Genomic DNA, 21,499 nt, shown 5'->3' with positions numbered 1-21,499 from the left:
CAGCTGGAAGAAGGAGTAAAGGCACAGGATAGAAATTGCTGTGATAGGATTCAGGAAAGACGGTGCATCATATTTGTCGGGATGAAGGTTTTACTTATGAAAGTAATAGAAAAATATGAACATTAACTGGAAGGCTGATGACTTTGGCTTTTCCTTCATAATCTCGGAGTGCCACTGGAAGATGTTGGGCGAGATAGTCACGTGACTAAAGAGGGTTCTAAACCAGCCATGCTTTTGAAGATAATTTAAATTTGTGGGAATGCATGGTAACTTACTTATCTTTCTATTTCTGGTACCTAGCCACAGAGCCTAGTTCTTAGAAAGCACTTTGTAAATGCTTATTGCAATGAATTGCCTTTGATAAATCAAACCTGTTTGTCGGCACATTTGCAAGGAAAACAAAAATCTAAGAACATTCTACTTGTGCGCACCTTTGTGTTTTTACATATGATTGCTACTTGGTTTGCACCGAGTTGACAATGTGATACGTATATTGAGACACGAAGACCTGCTTTGAATTTTTGAAGGAACAGCATGATTCGTGAGCAAACAATTTTTATCAGCAAACAGAGAAATAACCAGGGAAAGGGATTGGTGCGTTGTAAATGCATGGGTTTGATGTGCTGGGTTTAATTTTTTTGGTTTTATACCATTTGGTTTTTGTGGGTTTAATTTTTTTGGTTTTATACCATTTTAAAGAGTAAAAATTGCTGAACTCTGTTGCATTGTCTAGCCAGAAGACAGATACCATACACACACTTGGTAACTTTTGATATTTTGGGATTCAGTTTTAGAACGAGTTTTTCTTGCCACACTTGCTTTATTTCTCTGTGTGTAATGTGGGTGTACAACTATTTTTCCCCTCCTCTTCCTCCTCCATTTCCTTTTGTCCCAATTCTCCGTCACATAGAGGCTGAGGCAGACGCTATGTTGTTACTAGCCTGTCATTTTACGAGACTCTACCTCCATGAAGGAGGAGACTATGTCTGTCATATCGTTCCAAGGATCTGGGAAGGGTTAAATTATAGTGTCTTATAAAAGGATACAACTCAGGAACAGCCAGATGGAGAGGGCAAAGTATGTGGGAAGGGGTGCAGACCTTCTGTGCTTTCTGAGTGAGATGCTCCCCAAATATCTACGTGTTTGCCAGCTTGGAAGCTCCAAGAACAAATTTTTTAAAATTTTTTTAACGTTTATTTATTATTGAGAGACACAGAGACACAGAGTGTGAGCAGGGGAGGGGTAGAGAGAGGGGGAGACGTAGAATCTGAAGTAGGCTCCAGGCTCTGAGCTGTCGGCACAGAGCCCGACGCGGGGCTCGAACTCACAGACCGCGAGATCACGACCTGAGCCGAAGTCGGTCGCTTAACCGACCGAGCCACCCAGGCGCCCCTCCAAGAACAAATTTTAAAGAAACTAAATCATCTTTGGAAAAGATGCAGTTCCATTATTGCTGGCATGTTCCTTTGCAAGTAATCTTTTTTTTTTTTTTTAATTTATTTTGAGAAAGAGAGCATGTGTGAGTGGGGAAGGGGCAGAGAGAGAGGGAGAGAGAAAGTCCCAAGCAGGCTTTGAGCTGCCAGTGCAGAGCCTGATGCGGGCTCAGTCTCACGAACCATGAGATCACAACGTGACCCGAAATCAAGAGCCGGATGCATAACTGACGGAGCCGCCCAGGCCCCCCTTTTGCAAGTAGGTCTTCATTGGGTGTAAGGTTAGATGATTTTAGAATTGTGTTTAGAATCACTAGTTTAATACTAAATGAGACTTTTGAATGTGGGCACTTAAAGAAAACGTGCTTTCTGATGTTCATTGCAGGTTACTGACACTGAGTAGCTGTTTATACTTACAGGAATGTCCGTCATCTAGTTCCCTTGCCTGTGCCTTGCATGACTGACCGTTCAGAGGCTCTATTGTTTTTCCTAAAGCGAATCTCTTCAAAAATAGCAACTTGAAGTTCTTACTAACTGGTAGTTTTTCTTTTCCTTTTTTTTTCTTTTTAATTTTTTAAGTTTATTTATTTATTTATTTATTTTTTTTTTAATTTTTTTTTTTCAACGTTTATTTATTTTTGGGACAGAGAGAGACAGAGCATGAACGGGGGAGGGGCAGAGAGAGAGGGAGACACAGAATCGGAAACAGGCTCCAGGCTCTGAGCCATCAGCCCAGAGCCCGACGCGGGGCTCGAACTCACGGACCGCGAGATCGTGACCTGGCTGAAGTCGGACGCCCAACCGACTGCGCCACCCAGGCGCCCCTATTTATTTTGTTTTTAAAAATTCTTCTTTTTAACGTTTATTTTTGAGAAAGAGGGACAGAGTGCAAGCGGGGGAGAGGCAGAGACAGAGGGAGACACAGAATCCGAAGCAGGCTCCAGGCTCCGAGCTGTCGGCACAGAGCCCAGCGCCGGGCTCAAACTCCCGAACCGCGAGATCATGACCTGAGCCGAAGTTGGAAGTTTAACTGACTGAGCCACCCAGGTGCCCCTATTTAATTTGAGAGAGAAAGATAATGCAGGAGAGGCAAAGAGAGAGGGAGAGAGAGAATCCCAAGCAGGCTCCACACTGTCAGCGCAGAGCCCAGTGTAGGGCTCAGACTCACGAACTGCGAGATCAAGAGCCAAAACCAAGCATCAGAAGCTGAACCGACTGAGCCACCCAGGTGCCCTAGTAACTGGTAGTTTTTCTTAAAATTAGGCTCTTCAGCGGGTGAAGAAGAACAGATTGCATCTGTGTGTCCTGTCATCTCTGCTCCACTCTAAAAAAACGGATGTGAAATATGGCCATTGTGTGCCTCCTTATCCTTTGCGACAGAAATTGCTGAATAAGGATGATTTCTCCATCTCTTTAATTGAACATGCTTTAGTTTTTACATATATGAAAATAAGATGAGTTATTATCCTTCAGTGATGACACATATTTAAATGAGTAGACAAACTTGGAAGCTGTCGGCTTTGTAAAACAAATTCAAAAGAGAAATGAGATCCCCTCAATGGACTTTTTCCTCTCTAAAGGGTGTTATTGATGGATGATGTAGACTAAATGTGTAATTGAGCTTATTGAGTGATGAATGTGTGTGTTGGGGGAGCATTTTATGTTTAATAAATTTATAGTACTAAGCAGACTCATACAAATATCTATTCCTCCTCAGACAAGATCACTGAGTATTTTAAAAAAGGGAAAAGTACCCCGGTACGACAAAAACGTTCTGTACAAACTTCCAACATATGTTTATGTGTCAGTAGCTTTGCATTTAGTGCTAGAGATAACCCCCCAAAAACATATTATTGATGTCTGAACCTTCTGGATCACAGCCTTCACTATGTACTCAATGGATCTTCCATTTGGATGGATAAACGCCATTTTCCTGGTATCCCCCAAATGGTCCAGTTCCGTTACGAGGGCCTAACATCCAACAACTGGGTAAACGGGTTGTGCTGATTTAATGCCATGTCATGTAATTGTCCTTGGCTTTAGCTAGGTTGTCTTCAATATGAATATTTTCCTACTCCTTCACGAAATGTGAACGCATTCTGAATGACTCACAGAAAAGGGGTGCAAAACTTACATATGATCGTCTGATGGTTTTTTTAATGGGAATTCAGAGGTATAACAATGTGCAGAAGTATCTTTCATTTGGATAGATGGCTTTAGTGTTTAAATTCATGCTGCTTTAGGGGTGCCTGGGTGGCTCAGTCGGTTGAGCGTCCGACTTCGGCTCAGGTCAAGACCTCTCAGTTGGTGAGTTCGAGCCCCACGTCGGTCTCTGTGCTGACAGCTCAGAGCCTGGAGCCTGCTTTGGATTCTGTGTCTCCCTCTCTCTTCCCCGCTCATGCTCTGTCTCTCTCTGTCTCTCAAAGATGAATAAACATTAACAAAAAAATTAAAGGGGTGCCTGGGTGGCTTGGTCAGCTGGGCGTCCGACTTCGGCTCAGGTCATGATCTCACGGTCCGTGAGTTCGAGCCCCGCGTCGGGCTCTGTGCTGACGGCTCAGAGCCTGGAGCCTGTTTCAGATTCTGTGTCTCCCTCTCTCTCTGCTCCTCCCCTGTTCATGCTCTGTCTCTCCCTGTCTCAAAAATAAATAAACGTTAAAAAAAAAAAGTTAAAAAAAATTAAAGTCATGCTGCCTTGGAAAGCAGGACATTTAAACCTCCTTCCTTTCTATCTATCGTGTCTTGACTTGAAACCTGTGTTTAGGATACAGTCTCAGAAATGGGAAGGGACAACTAGGATTTAAACTAAAATGTTCTGGATTATTAAGATAATTTTAGAAGTTAACAAGTCGATATACACGAGCCATATTTATAAGTTCCTATATGTTCAGTCTTGTTAAGTGTTTGAGACATGATTGGGGTTAAATAACGTGTGTAAAACGTGCGTTTCCAGCCATTCATTGGATTTGGAAGATGATACTCGACTTAACTTGTTTGACGATGGGACACTCATGATCCGAAACACCCGTGAGTCGGACCAAGGTGAATATCAGTGCATGGCCAGAAACTCAGCCGGGGAAGTCAAGACCCAGAATGCCATGCTCAGATACTCCAGTCCTCCAGGTACGGCTTTTCTTCCTGAGGGAACTTGGGGTAAATGCCTCAGTTCTCCATCAGTTATTTGCACTAGAAAATGACTTATGTTGCTTCTTTAAAGGATGGACTGCTTAAAAGTGAAACTATTGCCATTTTCTATCACTTTCTAGTCTTTTACAGAAATTGTTTTTTTTCTCTTCAAGTTTTTTTTTTAAATTTCCTGCCCCCGTTCTCTTCTCTCGTAGTCACCACAGGTGCTGTGCCAAGACTGCTGTTCTCCTTTTGATGACCTATCCGGCCTCCTCAGAAGACGACCCGCCCTCCTCAGACAGAGGGACTCAGTGGTACCTAGGCAGGGCTATCATCCTTTCTAACAAACGTTCAGTTATTCATTCGTAAATAATTACCCACCAAATATTTACTGAATGCCTACTGAGCTTGCTGTTGAAGATTCTGTGGTTGACAGCCTGTGCTCCTTTAACTTTCCAGGAGCTTTGCTTTGCCCTAAAGTCAGTGGCCCATGTAAACCAGCCACAGTGACTGTGACAAATTTGTAGTAATATCATTTTGAGAGAGCTGATGGAAAGAGTGACACTGTTTCCTCAGCCCTTACCGAGTCGATAGTCTATTAGGTGATAGATTAGGCGATTAGCCATAATTCAACAAAATGGCAGGTTTTATGACAGGTAAGGAAAGGGGATAGGAGGATAAAGGAGAGTTCGTTGTGCGCTGGCAAATGTGTAAACGCTGGCTCTGGGGGCGAGGGAGCAGCCCTGAGGTACAACATTTGCCGACGATTGACGAGACACCGATGAATTCGGAGTTGGGAAGAGATGCACAGTAGAAATGGGAACTCGGAGTTGGGAAGAGATGCAGTAGAAATGCTACTGCATAGCATTTCTACCCTGCAGACGCAGATGTAGACCATCTCGAAACTCCAGATAATAGCAAAATGTGAAACAATGAGAAGTGGTAAACGTCAGAATTGATCTTTGACGTTCAGGAGGTTTATTTAGTTGTAAGTTTATGTCACTTGATTTTTTAACAATGGCTATGCTTCACAAGCAGCTTGAAAGATTCCCCAAATTTGATAACCGGCCCTCTAGAGCGGGCCGCCGCACAGCCCTGTCAGAGGAAGAGCCCTTGGAGCCGACTTGGAGATCTGTGTTCGTTCAAGAAAGGATTTCCCGGGACCAGTGACCTAGAAGCTGAAGGCAAGAAGTAGGAAACAGCCAGATAAAGAGGACTGAAAGCTCATCGTAGTAGAAGGGGCAGTAAAGGTAGTCAGAGCAGGGCACATTCAAGACTGGATGCCTCGAGGGTACGGATGCAGAGTTGGGGATTCCTTGAGATTTGGGGGGCCGTAAGGCAGAGCTGAATCATTCATTACTGTACTCAAAGTGTGACCAAAATTAGATTTCTCTTTTAAAATGGTCGTCCAGGTTGCAGTTCGGAGAACAAGCAGGAGGACAGAGTAAGGTGAGGGGGCCGGGCAGGCTGTGGCGATGACACAGAGGAGAGCAGTGACGTTGGATGGGGCAGTGACAGAGGGAGTAGAGAAAACGCCACTGAACTAAGAGTTACTCCAGCAGAATTGAGGCATTTGAGTCACAGATTGACTGGATTCGGGAATTCCCTACGGGGTTCTTCGGTACTTTCTCATCAGCACGCCCACTAGCTCTTTCCAAAGCATCATCCACTTTGCCCTCTAGGTCAAGCCTGACTCTGCACATGGGAGTATTCCTACTTTGACTTCTGGGCACTGCTTTCTCCTGATCCTTTTCTAAGGTCCTCTCCTTCTTTCTCAAAGACTTCAGCCTGCCTTGACCGTGTTGTTCCCCACACCCTCCAACACCCACCCTTCCTCCAGTTGGCCTGCCCTAACCACATTTCTTCCTCTTCCGTTGAACCCTCCTTGACTTTTGAAGCAATTCCCAAACATCAAACTTGACTGATTTCTGTCCATTTCACAGATTCTATTGCTGGCATCTTTCCTGAGATTTGGATTGATCTCACTCACCACCGCCTTCGTGCTCATCTTCACATGCAAATTTTTTACGTCGCTCAAACCCTTTCGCCTGCACTTCATCTCACGTTTGCCATCACTGTTGATGTTATTAACATCCTCCTAAAACTTCAGATTCAGCCTCTGCTGCTATCTTTTCTTGATCAAGTCTCTAGAAATTTGGTTCCACGATGTATCGGATTATCTTCCTTTTCGTTTTCACTGCCATTGATTCGCTCCAAAAACCTTTTGTATCTCAATTATTATAATACCTCTTTCCATTTATCTACAGCCCTTTACACCTTAGTGTAATATAATGATTTCCAAGGTATGTTGGAGTTCTTCAGACTATGTGGCTTGTTTTCTGTTCTCGTAGCTGAAGCATAAGCTTACAAGGACGGGAGTGTGTCTCGTGCATCTTTTCAACATCTAGAACATTTTATCCATCTTAAGGCATGCCATATTGTGAAAATTAAATTTTGATTGTTGAATTAGATTAAACGCGTTTATCTCTGTTCTCCATGGTATATTTATCTCAGAAATTAAGGAGCCCCCCCAAATTAGACCCGATGATGAGGCATTTTTAACACCCTACTAAGTCTTTAATTTCTGCTTCAGGTTTCTAGAAAAGATGACGCTCTTAAGAATCGATGAGTGGAACACCCTATGTGGAAGTCTAAGTTTTGTATTTACAAGAATACTTACTATCGTATTATGTTTGGCTGAAAGTGTCAGAAAATTTGAGGAGACGTGACTTGAACACACACAGTGTGTGTGTGTGTGTGTGTGTGTGTGTGTGTGTGTGTGTGGTTTACTCAGGTGCCACAAGCAGTGTGGGAGTCTGGACCGAGCTGCCACATTAGCCCAGTGCTCCAATGAGATCTTTCTGCTCTTTACTCCTTTGCACACAGACCTTCTTCTCCCCTCATACCCGTCACCTGTTGGTACGAAGTTGGCTCCTGTAACCCAAAACTCATGACCAAGTGCCAGGCAGCAAACAGAAGGAGCAACGACTGACTAAACCACTCGTATCTGGGAAGGAAACTCGTCCAGGGACATGCGTCTACACCGTGCTGGCAGAAGAGTGTCACACGGATACCCTTAACTGCAAGAGAGTCTCAAAAGGGGATATTTTTCAACGGAATGTTTGAACAGTTAGCCCTGAAATAAAAAATAGGTGTGCCCCAGCGTGTCTATGATACATCCTGGTGTATAGGGAAGTGGTCTTTAAAAAAGATTACATGTTTATATCAAATCCGGATTTCAGATCTAGACATTTTAGGGGCGCCTGGGTGGCTCAGTTGGTTTCAGCTCTCGATTTCAGCCCAAGTCATGATCTCCAGGTCCGTGATGAGCGTGGAGCTTGCTTCGGATTCCCTCGCAACGGCTCCCTCTGCCCCTCCCCCACTTGAATGGGTGCACACACACGAGTGCTTTCTCTCTCTCTCTCTCTCAAAAAAAGATCCAGATATTTTAGTTTTAATTATTTGAGAATATGTATGTATATAATATTTTAGTATAGAGTCATTTTGAAAATGACAAACACGTAAAAACCACAGTGTAGAGTAAATAACCCTTAACTGCTACTGGCCGTATTTTGTTTTGTTTTCCTCCTTCCTTTAGCCAAGCCTAGTTTTATTTTTTTTTTAATTTTTTTTTCATCGTTTTTATTTATTTTCGGGACAGAGAGAGACAGAGCATGAACAGGGGAGGGGCAGAGAGAGAGGGAGACACAGAATCGGAAACAGGCTCCAGGCTCTGAGCCGTCAGCCCAGAGCCCGACGCGGGGCTCGAACTCGCGGACCGCGAGATCGTGACCTGGCTGAAGTCGGACGCTTAACCGCCTGCGCCACCCAGGCGCCCCAAGCCAAGCCTAGTTTTATAATCCAGCCCCAGGACACAGAGGTTTTAGTTGGCACGAGCACAACTTTGGAATGTATGGCCACGGGCCACCCACACCCCCATGTTACTTGGACGAGGGGCAGCGGAGAGGCCCTGGATGGATCCAGGCACCTGGCTCCTTCCGGAGGACTCTACTTGCAAAGTGTCACCCTGCAGGACCACGGTCGATTTACCTGTCACGCCGCCAATAATCAAGGCTCTGTCCAAGCCACAGCGAACATAATTGTACAAGGTACGGGAGCAGGAGGTCGGGATTGAAATGTTCATGCTGCCACACTCAGAAAATTATTTTTCAACTTAAAAAAAGAATGTCATGTACATCGGTGAAGAGATTTTTGTATTTGCCATGTCTTTTTTGACATAACAGACTTTTCAAAACTAATCTGCTTCACATTAAAACTTGCCTTTATTTTTACTTCAGTCTTTATCCCCATGCTGTAATCAACCGTTAGCCGCAAAGGAGATGAGGTCATTCATCTGGCAGCAAACTGTCAAAAGATATTTGTGCTTCAGTATGCTGTACAGACGTAGGAAAGACGCCTTAGATATGGAAGTGGAAATTCTGTGCCCTATGTTCATAGTCGCTTTCCAAGCTGTCTACTCGGCATAGCTCGGGAATGCGCTGACGGCTCTTACGAGCCTGGGCTGTGTAACTAAAGCAAGAACAAAACTATTCTGAGTGCTACAAGTAGTTTATATGCATGGGCAGGCAATCCTGTTGTAAAGAACGTTGTGCTTTCGTGCTATGCTTTTGTGATTGACCTGGGCTGCCCCTCCCTTTCTGTTGTGCTGGTTGTGTGTGCGGGTGTAGGTACAGGTGCACGTGTGCTCACATACGCACTCAACACTCCTTGTGGGCTTAGAAGTGTAGTGAACAGAACAGAATGCTTACTTGAACGATGTCAGATGTCCCGTTCTACCCAAAACTGCTTTTTATCGGCTGACAGTGATACTTTCGAGGGCTTCCTAGAGCCAGGAACAGTATAGTTAAGAAGTTACGTTATTTTACTGAACACACTTGCATAAGGTGTTATCTGTCCCAAAACCAGACCCTGGGAAACACGGAACAACAACTCATGTTTAGGAACATGAGTCGGGGCGACTTCGGGACGGTGAGTGCTGGCTGCTGGGGAGCGGTGCAGTTGGCCCTCTGGAAGGTTCAGCACTTCACCCGTCCTGCGTTTCCAGCATTCAGTAAATGTTTGCCAAATTGCTTTTGCTTACCATCAGCTCTTTAAGTAGCAATAGATCAATAACTTCTTGTTCCCATTCGTATGTCTGAGGAAAGAACTGCGTTCCCCCTAGAAATGTTAATACCATGGAAAAACATTTTCTATACTCTAAAAAAGGTGTAGAAATGAAAATTTTTCGTGAAGTCCTGGGTAACTCCTGGGGGGAATTACTTTTAAAGGACCCAAACATTATTTTTAGGCTTTCCATGTGTCCGGGTTGAAAACTGCTTGCAAAGAAATACTATTTGGGTTTTTTTCTTGCCTTGTTTTGTATCTAATGTCCGGGGTTGAGAAGCGTAACACCTAATGCGGCATTTACACTCTGACAGGCTCCTTTCTAGTCCTTTGTGTCTCAGCTTCTTGCATTTAGTTTCTACTTCTGGTTTTTCATCTGGATCAGTTGACGTCTCACCAAACTCTGGCGTTTATGGTGCTGTTCATTTCTCATACTGCAATACGCTAACGATTTCTTTTTCCCAGGCAGTTTGCACTGAAATCGCCACCTGCTTGTCCTTTCGTCCCTTGCAACTGTGTAGTTGGGTTACTTGTAGGTCCCTGTGTTGAGATTTTTAATCGGTCTTGAAACGGTCCGTTAATCATTCAATACGTTTACAAAAGAGGCTTCTTTTATTCGCCTAGTGCACAGACTAAATATTTTAAGATGTACCCCTTTGTGTCATCTTAACAGATGTTCTATCAATGTTCTTTAGTTCTTTCAGTGTCCGTCTAAGCCAAGAATACAATGGCCCACAGATTAATTTCCTTCCCCAGACTGGCTGAACAAATAATAAAATGAAAAAGAAAAAGCCTCAATGGAAGGTGTGAATCACAGTATGGGGCACTTAGGTGAAAAAGCCTATAGTTCCCAACAATGTAAACAAAAATGCTTTTTTGCGTGAGGCGTCATGGTCACGGATTTTGTAAAATCCACCGGAAAATGGCAGAACCCTTCGCCTAAGCATGTGGGGGTTTAGCATCGGAGCTGGGACTGTTGGCCACCATTGTTAAGTGGAAGGCCCAGAAATGTGGACTCCACATTCTTGTTCAGTTACTCCAGTCTGCACTGCCTCCCTTTGTGATGTTTAGCTCTTCTGAGTTTTCTCCCCATTAGATCTCAACATTTCTTCATTGATCTAGCAAGTTGGCCATTTTCACGCGAGGAGCAAGTATAAAATGATCATTTATTTATGTTTTTCCCAATTTCTGGTGGGATGTGGTCTCTGGGAATTAAAAATATTATTTTCCATGAAACCATATGAAATGCGCTTTTCACCCAGACTTGGCTAGAGTTCTGTTATTACTAAAAAGTCGAAGTCAAATTTCCCAACATTTGTGCCTTGACCAAATGACTTGCTATAACCCCTCCCTACTCTTGCTTTATAGCTCTTCTACTGTGTCACGAGTCGATTTTTTAATGTGGAAATATTTTTGTTCATTTCAAGTTATCCCTAGCAATTTTAAAAGTTAGTGTAATGTTCCAAAAAGAACATCAGGCTGGGGGTTGAGTGGACTAAATTTTCATCATGTCTCTGAGAGCTACTGAGTTCAACCTCCCCCAGCCTGGATTTTTTCATCTGTAGGACACGGAACCTGAGACTGCTGATCTGTGGACTGTTTTCTAGCTTGACTTTTCTAAGATTCTATTGCAAGCATCTTGCAAGCGCTCCTGAGGGCTTTCATAAATTTGCATGACCTTGGAGTTTATCTTTTCCCATTGTTCAGCCTAGTGCCTTACTTAGAACTGAAGACTTTTAAAAATCTTTATTACTTACACACAACGTGAAAGCTGAAACATATATACCTTGCCTAACATTATTTATTTCATCATGTTTCTTGTAAATCCAGATGGTAAGGAAGGGCAAGGAGGGGGTGAGTACAAAGACCAAACAGCAAGGAGAAGTGGTCAGGTCATCTCAGAAAGTTGTTTGAAAATCTCCTCCCTTAGGGATTACTGGAGATCATTGTGCCCTTGAGTGGCCAAATGGATCTATTTTGCATATTAATAAAAGCCATGGACAGATTCTATAACTGTACATGCAGCTATTAGCTATTTAAACAAATTCAACTGCAAAAGATCTGAACACTTGGAAATCTTGGAACTTTGACTTAAATGCGACTTTTTCAAAGCTATCGCATCATGTGTTACAGGAAGCATTTTTTTTCCTGAGATTAACAGAATGACTTGTTTCAGATTTCATCATGTTTATGAAAGTTTGGAGGAAACAATTTTGTGAATGGTTCAAATACAATCCGTAGTTTTATATAGGTCTATCACAGTTAATAAACAACACGTGAAGCAGATTCCATAAGATTTAGAAATACTTCCTTCCTGTTAACTACCACTTTTCTGCCTCGCAAACCAGGTATGTGTATTTCTGGTTTCTTTACAAGTAGGCACAGACATACGCAAACACCTACATACTCTTAGTAGCTTTCGAGTAAATAATTGGAAGCAAATTCCAGTTAAGCAACTTATTTATTTGAGAGAGAGAAATTGTGCGTGTGCGCACACGTGCGTGCGTCTGAGCAAGGGAGGGGGAGAGGGAGAGAGAGAATCTTAAGCAGGCCCCATGCTCGGCGCAGAACCCTGTGCGGGGCTTGATCTTACAACCACCGTGAGATCGTGACCTGTGCCAAAGTCAAGAGTCCAAAGCTTTACATACTGAGCCACCCCGGTGCCCCAAGCAACATATTTAAACCTATTTCCTTTTTTCCCCCTCTTGGTATTAAAAATTTATGGAGTAGTTTTTAACTTTGACGTATTTTTTCATTCTCTTTAGCTCCTCCACAATTCACAAGAATTCCCAAGGATCAAATGGTAATAGAAGGACATTCTGTAGAATTTCTCTGTGAGGCTGAAGGCAACCCACCTCCAATAATTGCCTGGACCAAAGCAGGTATTAGCATAACCACAAGTATTGTGGGAAGAAAGAAATGCCTTCTTTTATGAGAGGGTGAAACAGTTTAAGCTAAATATTATAGGTACATCTCCGGATTAAATAGGTCATCATAATTTTTCGTAAGTGTTAAGTTTCAGCATTTGAACGTGTGGCTTTCCTTAGATAATCCTCTCTGGGCCTCAGTTCCCTGATTTTTTTTTTTCTCCTCACACTCACCTCCTCTCTAGCAACCATCAGTTTGCTTAGTTTCTTGATTTTAAGATGAAATTATTGGACAGTTCAGTGGTTTTAAATATTTTTTAAAGTGGCAGAATTCTCTTTTAGTACGAAATGAAACTGTTAAGTGCAGTGAAACCAACCGTAAGTGAAACTCTAGCATATGAAGTGGATAAAAGTGAGCTGCTGTCTTTTAAGTGTGGGGTGGGTGTCGGGTGCCTCTGAGGGGGCCTGCACTTCTGGTGATCCCTGGGGCATTAGACAACAAGGCCTACAGTCTCTGAGATGAGAGCTCCTCCAAGATTTTGCCGGTCTTGGAATTACTTTCATATTAGTTCGGGTGACCAGGTTAAATTCTAAACACGTCAACATTTGTGAATTGCTTTTGGCTAAAAGTTTTGCCCTCATCTTTACAAGAGTAGAGTGGGTAGGAGGTGAACTGCGAAGGGGCAAAGCCAAGATTCACGTCTCCCTCCTTTTCTTTACGAGTTGCACGGCCTTGGGTACATACGTTAACTGTGTGTTTTGTTTTTTTTTCCCAGAGTCCTCTCATCCATATGCTGGGAGTGACTGAAGATATTGCCGAAGGCACAGGGTGGTTGTGGGGATGGTTTTGAATGGATTTATACTCATAAACATATAGAAGAGTATTTGGCTCATTTGTGTCCATAGTAAAGGTTCACTGTTACTTTTCCCTGTAGAGCAAAACACTTCATAAGATACAGATTGTCACTGAAATAGTTGAGAATGGAAACCCATTAACTTGTTAGTGGCCGCAAGGAGTGTAAACTCAGTATTAAGCTCAGGGGTGGTAAAGTGCAATGTTGGCCTGAAGTATGGCTGTGAGGGTTAGCAGCCCGAGTGTCACAAGTGCCACCATTCTCCAGATGCTGTCTCAGCACCTTAAATGTTATAATTCTATAATGTTGTCATAAGCTAAATATTGCATACATGTGTTGAAAATCATATTTAGGAAAAATGGTATTTTGGGGGAATCTAGGAATAAAAACTGTTGTTAAAAAATAAACAAATGCAAAACAATTCCTCTCCTAGCCAATTTTTGCCTTGTTTTCACTGCATTAAATACAAAGTGGGGGGATGGCGGGGGGGGCGGTGAAGAAATAGGCGTCTTGGGTTAGCCTGTGCAATACCTCGCATGCCCTCTTAGGAATTTTAGCTTTTATTCCAAGAGGAGTAGGAAGCCACTGTAAGCAAGGGTAATGTTGGAATAAGATTGGTTTTGAAATTTGCACCCTAACTGTGGAAAATATAACTGAGGAGCAAACGTGAAGGTGCAGGGATTCGCTACGGGGCTGATCAGTTTCTCCTTTTGGGGGCTGGTCAAGAGGGGCTGTCCAGAATCCAGGATGCAGTGGTAGGGGGCGTGGTCCCAATAGTGGGATATGGAGGCTTTCTGGAGGAATCCCAACCTTTACCCAGCACCCGACACAGTTCTAGCCGTCAGCTCTCCGAGCCATAACGATGGCATACAAAGTACTTTCTTTCTTTGCAGGGGGGCAGCTCCCTCAGGAAGGTCCACATACAGTTCTCTCCTCTGGCACTTTGAGAATTGACCACGCGGCACATCATGACCAAGGCCAATATGAGTGTCAGGCAGTCAGTCCATTGGGAGTGAAAAAAGCGTCTGTCCGGCTGACTGTAAAACCCAAAGGTAATGCGTGCTGTGATTGGGTCTACATACCTGAAGAGAGCGCCTCTGTATGTGTCTGATTTCACACATCCTCCGGAACCTTATTACTTAAGTATTTTTTAGTTTAGAAGATCTGAGAAAGGAGCGCCTGGGTGGCTCAGTCGGTTAAGCATCCGACTTCAGCTCAGGTCATGATTTCGCAGTTCATGAGTTCGAGCCCCACGTTGGGCTCTGTGCTGACAGCTCAGAGCCTGGAGCCTGCTTCAGATTCTGTGTCTCCCCCTCTCTCTGCCCCTTTCCCGCTCATGCTCTGTGTCTCTCTGTCTCAAAAATAAAGAAAACATTTAAAAAAATTAAAAAAAAGATCTAAGAAATTGCAAATTTGATAACCTTCTTCTAATCAATTGTTAAAAAAAAGACCTGAGGATTTAATTTCTATTAGTGATAAGTATTAATATCATGTTTTCTTCCAAAAATATTATTTTGTGTTTTCTTATAACATTTTTTTGCAAAGCTAGTTACTTAGCTCTACCTTTGGAGACTAACTCACAGAAATATACATTTCTCACAGCCAATGGGCTGAACTGTGGTCTTAATATTGATGCATCTTTTATTCTTAGGGTTATCGAGATATACTGCAGACACTCTGTTTCAGAGTCATCATGAAATACAGTAGTTTGGTTTATCAAAAATAGTAATATTCTGGAATGAGGTTGGGTTATTGGCCCATAATTTATCATTAAATGACATGTTAAAAAAAAAAAAAAAGGAAAACTCAAGGCTTACATTTTAAAAGACCGGTCCAAAGTAAGAATGAAAAATAGTTGTTATTAAATACTGTGGAAATTTCTTTTTAGTTACTGGCTTATGTTGAAATGAAGGAACTTAGTATATATATTAAGGAACTATGTATATATATTATCTAAACTGTAGTTTACATTTAGACATAAGTTCCTGTCTTCACAAATTTGCTATAATTTGTTTTGATGTAGTGAATCTTAAATTCAGAGGTAACGCATATTTAGATAACGCATATAAAACCTAGAGACAAAGGTTGTCTGGATGTAGCAATATAAATGTGAAAAGAAATATTAGTAAGTGTTGAAGTGTTCAATGATGCTGGAACATAGACACAAGATTACACGGAGCTAATATCTATGTACAATCTAGTATTTATTCCTTTCTCAAATGCTTATTATTATCTGTTTTTTTTTTTTTTTGGATGGAAGTTGAGGTTCTACGAAGAGGTAAAAAGATACTAGGGAAGGTGTGCAAATAGCTACCGAAATGCATGGGAAGATTTGAAAACGCTATTGAAAGGTGAAGGGAACTGCCATGCTCTTGGAAAGCCCCATTTCTTTGGTTCGTTCTTTCTAAGAGGAAATGCCAAAAGCTGCTCTGTGGAATATTTAAAACTACTTTTGAGTTGGTTTTCAACAAATTCAACTATTTTAAAAATCAGAAGGTTTTTACATTAATATCATTTTTAAAAGGAGGACATACGAAATCAATGCACTGTAGTCTAATAAAATATAGCACAACAGTGCTGAAGTTAATGGTTTTAGTGTCATCCTTTTTTTTGCCACATTGTTACATCCTTCCACCTCAATGACCTGCCTCCCATCGACCTTCTAGATCTCAATTTAGAAATACGCTCCTTCCCTAAGGAGGGTTCCTTTCCTCCACTCTGTAAGATATCATAAGATACCACTGTTGAAATTAATATTAGAATAGACCATTTAATCTAATAGGTGACCGATGTGGAGGAATTTGATAAATGTATCAAATATCCATAGCTAAGAAAGTATCATTAGCAACAGGCACAGATGTAGAAACACTACAGGCAAGTTTTTTAGTGAACAGAGAGCCCTGTGTGTTGAACGTACACTATGTGAATAGGGTGGAGGAGAGGGCTGTAGGGAGGAAATGCTTGGGATGGTTGGTTGAGTTCGAATGTATCAGATCTTGACTATAGGCCATGGAACTTTCCAAATGTTGACCATATCTATTATGTAGAATATTAATCAGCCTAAAGTGAATAGGCAAATGCTGGAGTAAAGAAACATTAAAAATAAGAAACCATTAGAACTATGGCTATAGTCAAGTGATATGTTAGGTGACCTGAATATCCATGACAATGGGAATGGAAGAATTAATGAATTCAAGTAAATGTATAACAAGTGGAACCATTTTATCCCTGAAATTATTAACAATATTTTTTCCCAATAACTACCCCTGAAAATATTTTGTAGACCCCGTTTTGTGCGTATTGAAGTGTTTCTCAAAGTGTGTTCTGTGGATTGCCAGTGGAGGAAATGTCCAAGACCTTTCCAGGGTGCGGTGTTTTAGGTTAAAACTCTTATAATATCAAGGGCTTATTTGCCTTTTCCACTTGGTTGACATTTGCACTGATGGTACCAAAATAATGGTGGGTAAAAATGCTAGAGCCTTAGCATGGACCAAAGCAGTGGCACCAAACTGTACTAGTAATTTGTATGTTCTTCACTTGCAGTGGGAAAAAGATAATAATTTTATTTAACAATGTTACTGATAGAACAGGAGGAAAGCGCTACTTTTATTAAATCTTGGCCCTCTAGTAGATGTATGGTGAAAGGAATAGGCAAAAGAAGCTTTCAATTATCAAATTTTGCTATAGTATCAAATATGTTTCACAATGATGTGTTAAATATCTTAAAATATCCCTACATTTTTGGGGTGCCTGGATGGCTCAGTTGGTTGAGCATTGGACTTCAGCTCAGGTCATGATCTCATAGCCCCATGTCGGGCTCTCTACAACTCTGCAGTCAATGAAGAGCCCACTTCTGCCCCTCTCTGTTCAGACTCTCTCTCTCTCTCTCTCTCTCTCTCTCTCTCTCACTCTCTCATAAATAAATAAATAAATAAATAAATATCTTCAAAAAGTTTTTTTAAATAAATAAAATATCCCCACATTTTGCAAATGCTTACCTTTGTGAGGTCATATTTTATTCATATACTTCAACTAAAATGTCTAATTGCAAGAGATTGAACTCAAAAGCAGTTTTCAAATATTGAGATTTGGGGAAGTGTTTACTTTTGGAAAATTAATTAATGGTCACAAAGACGTGTTATTTATCTGACTATTGTATGAGTTTATTTCTGCCATATTTGAATAAGTAAATAAATTTTGAAGTTCTCAGATTTAATTTCCACTATGGTGAACATGGCTGCATATAACCAACATAAATAAAAGCTCTTGGAGCTTCTCAATAATTTTTAAGTGTCAAGTGTTCCTGAGATTCATGGGTGTTTGAGTTGCGCTCATCTGTTGGATCTTCTTTGCCTGATTTCTAGATCTTTTCTTTTTCTTTTTAATCCCTTTAAACTTTGTTGCCACATCATTTTGCTAGGCTTTTTCATGTCTATCCTTTATGCCCCTTGCTGTGTTCTCAGTGGTGTACGTTCCCTCCAGAGATGCTGCTAACCTTTAGTTATGCAATAGTTTTATTTTTTCCACTAATATTTTGCTCAAGTGTATGCAAATATATATAAACACTGGATGAAACTAGTAATTTTATAGAAACATATAATTAATGAAAACGAATTCCGGAAGAGAGAGACATATAAACAGAAGATAGCAGGGGAGAAAAAATGTTGGCAGGGATCACAGCAGTGCAGATACACAGCTGTTACTCGGCAGCATGGCTGAATAGAATGTTAATTATTCTGAGTATTAAACTTGCAAAAGAGTTCCCTCCAGTAAGAGTATGTGGTTATGTGGTTTCCCAAGGAAAACCATCACATGTATAAATAACAAAAATTCTAATGCTGCTTAAGTGGTTTTAGGAGTTAGAAATTAATAAACACACTAGAAATATTCTTAGTAACACAAACATAAGCTTGAAAATAAAATCCTAAGAATTCATTAAAATATATCAAAGGAAAACTATCTTGTGTATCTATGCAAAAAATCTAGGAATGTAAATAAAGAAATATAATTTGAAATCATAAATAACCCAGTAGCACATGAAAAACGTATTAGTCCATAATTAAGTGGGTTTTATTCCAGAAATTCAAAGAGAGTGCAATAATAGGAAAGCTATTAATATATTTTATCATATTAATGGATTCAAGAAGAAAAACCATGATTCTTTCCATAGATACTAAAAAGACACTTGATAAAATTCAGCATTTATTCTCATTAAAAACTGTTAGTTAACATAGGTCTGAATAGACATTTTTCCAACATGATAAAATAGATTTACATCCCTAGATTTTTGCATAGATAGACAAGATAGTTTTCCTTTGATATATTTTAATGAATTTTTAGGATTTGTTATCAAACAACTCTTGCTTTACTGAACTCATTAGCCAGAATCCTGCTTAAGAGAGGAATGATATAAATATTTTCACTAAAGAAAGGATTTCTGCTGTCATTCTATCATTTAATATAGATTTAGGGAGACAAATCATTACAGGTAGCCAAGAGACACAAGAAAGAATAACCAGGAAAACTCTGAAAAGGAGCCATAATTAAGGAGGACTTATCACACTAGGTTATAAAATATACAATCAAACTACAGAAATTAAAACAGTGCCTCGCTAGTACATTAAGCCAAAATATATAATCTACAGGTTGATTCCCGTTCATATGGGAATGTCACGTATGAAAAAGATGGCGTTTCCTTTGAGTGAAGAAAAGGTAACGACTCAATGAAACATTTGGGAATAACTGGGTAGACCTTTGAAAAATAACACCGGGTACATATAACACAGATTTTGTTCTGGAGATGTCTTCCCAGTCAGGAGGTGTGTGTGCCTGGCCCGTCTTGAGACCCGTGTCATGACCTCTTCCACACACAGCTTTGCTTGGTCTTTTCTGCTTTAGGTAGCCCTCCCTTCAGCTGTTTTGGTGGAGTGGGTTTTAGTGCTTCCCTAGTTTTACTGAAAAGGAAGCTTGTAGTTTTATAAACAAAACCAGCAATACATTTCTGTCTCTCGTCCTCCCTGTTTATTGATTTCTGAAGAAAAAATGGAACTGCCACCCTCATGCTACCAGACCAAAAGCCTCCAATTCTTCTTTTCACTATTTGAATCTCACAGTGTATACACAGTTCTTTCCCTCGCCTTCTCTCCGTGCAGGCCCGGGCAGGTGACTCCACTAGGTTGGGCTGTCCGTCTGAGAGTAGGGACTGGGAAAGGGCAACGTTTAGTTTGTTTTTGTACGCTTTCTTCTTCTTCATCTGTCAATTCTTCTTGCCTAGTGATGGCCCAGAAGGAACGGAAAGGAAGGGACAGGCTCACTGATGGGAAGCCGATGGCAAGGTGACCCTCTTTGATTTTGTTGCCGCCAGGTCTTGCCTGGTTATCAGGGTCCCCTGCGTGGCTAGCTCTCTACCCTTATATGTATGTTATTCAGAGTTCATATTGAGGTTCCACTACTACTCAGATCCCGGGTACGGGAGACCCAGCTCCAGCTTGTGGCCTCTTAGCCAATATTCTTTCTTCTCACAGCTGGTTATTCCATAGCCTCTGCTGATACGGTTTCCTCACTCAATGGGTAGTCCCAGTGGTGGGATTACCGGTTAGAGAGAAAAGGCAGCTCACCTGTATCAATTAAACTAACATCAAGGTTCATAGAGTAGTTTTATGAAGCGGTAGAAGCCACAAGATGTTGGAATCAAATCTTCAAAGTGTTTCAAGAAAAATAATGGTAAATCTGGTATTGTATAACTATCAATCTTTCAAGTATGAGGGCTCAATAAAGATATTTTCAGTAAACTGAGAATGTTTGCAACTATAATACTACTTTAAGGAAATTTCTAAAGGCTATACTTGCTAAAAAAAAAAAGATCTCGAAAGAATGACTGACATCCAAAAAACAATGCAAAGGCGAACAAAGAAACTGCTGAACACGAAGGTAATATTAAAATATTTTCTGTATCAAATATTAATAATTGTAATTGTTATAGTGTGGCACTGAATAACAATCACATAAATGAATACTACCTAACAATGGAATATCACTTAGGAGAGTGATTATTTAGAATTCAAGTAGTATAATATTCTTATATATCTGGCAAAATGTCAAGGGTAAGTCTCAAAAAATAAAAATACGATCGTAAGTTTCAGATCAGAAGGGTGAAAAAGATGAAGTTAGAAAGTCAACAAATTAATTTTTTAAGTAAAAGGTAGGAAAAGAGTAAAAAAAGTCTGGCAGTTATTTTGCAGACAAATTCTATAAATGTTTTAAGATCAATTCAGTTTTATACCAACTCTTTACAAAGAATAGAACAGGTAGTAGTTCCCAACTTTAACTAATAAAAGACATTATGAGAAAAAAATTCAGAATAATCTGTATACAAAATATTGACCAACTGAATTCAGTGACATTAATAGATTAATGGAGGACAAATTATGATTTTAACCAATGTAAATAAAATAATTTATCACCTATTATTAAGAAAAGATCTTAGCAATACGGAAATAAACAATTAAAATGTTTTCTACAAAAAAGCGTTTTGTGTATAATGTATATAACACTTTTGAAAATGACGTTTCTCAAGATAAAATGTTAGAATTGTTTCCTTTGGGAGTAGAAAGGAGATGACATTTACTCAACACTGCAATCGAAGGTCCTAGCCTGTGCAGAAAGAAAAGGAATAGAAACAAATGTTGTGGATTTAGAAAGAATGCATAACATTTTAGTATTTATACGTAACAGGATTTTCCTCATACATAATTGAAAAAAAAATTACAAATATACTATCAGAAATACTAAGAATTTAGCAAGATCATTGGTTGATCTTAACAAGCAAAAATATTTTTCTTTTACATGTCAGCAATAAACAGAATACCTAATTTTAGTTTTAAAATGATACTTTTTTAAATGTTTTATTTATTTTTGAGAGAGAGAGCATGAGCAGGGGAGGGGCAGAGAGAGAAGAGGACAGATGTGAAGCCGGCTCTGCACTGAGAGCCTGATCTGGACCTCGAGCTCATGGACTATGAGATCATGACCTGAGCTGAAGTCAGATGCTCAGCTGACTGAGCCACCCAGGCGCCCCTGAAATAATACTTCTTAA

At 40.6% G+C, this 21,499-nt stretch overlaps 1 protein-coding gene across 1 annotated transcript in view; it reads left to right on the top strand.

The window, feature by feature from the left end:
* The window catches only part of PXDNL (peroxidasin like), a 171,046-nt gene that overhangs the window by 50,551 nt on the left and 98,996 nt on the right, over positions 1-21,499 (top strand). The window contains 4 exon segments of the mRNA XM_047074398.1: positions 4,387-4,556; positions 8,402-8,668; positions 12,449-12,565; positions 14,298-14,456. Coding sequence (XP_046930354.1) covers positions 4,387-4,556; positions 8,402-8,668; positions 12,449-12,565; positions 14,298-14,456 — 713 coding nt within the window.

Source organism: Lynx rufus, unplaced genomic scaffold (genome assembly GCF_022079265.1).
Source record: "Lynx rufus isolate CCGP_SWC_20201006 ecotype Redwood Valley unplaced genomic scaffold, mLynRuf1.p SCAF_12, whole genome shotgun sequence".
Taxonomy (NCBI): domain Eukaryota; kingdom Metazoa; phylum Chordata; class Mammalia; order Carnivora; family Felidae; genus Lynx; species Lynx rufus.
Note: the sequence above shows the minus strand (reverse complement) of the source record. Positions and strands in the feature narration are given on the sequence as shown.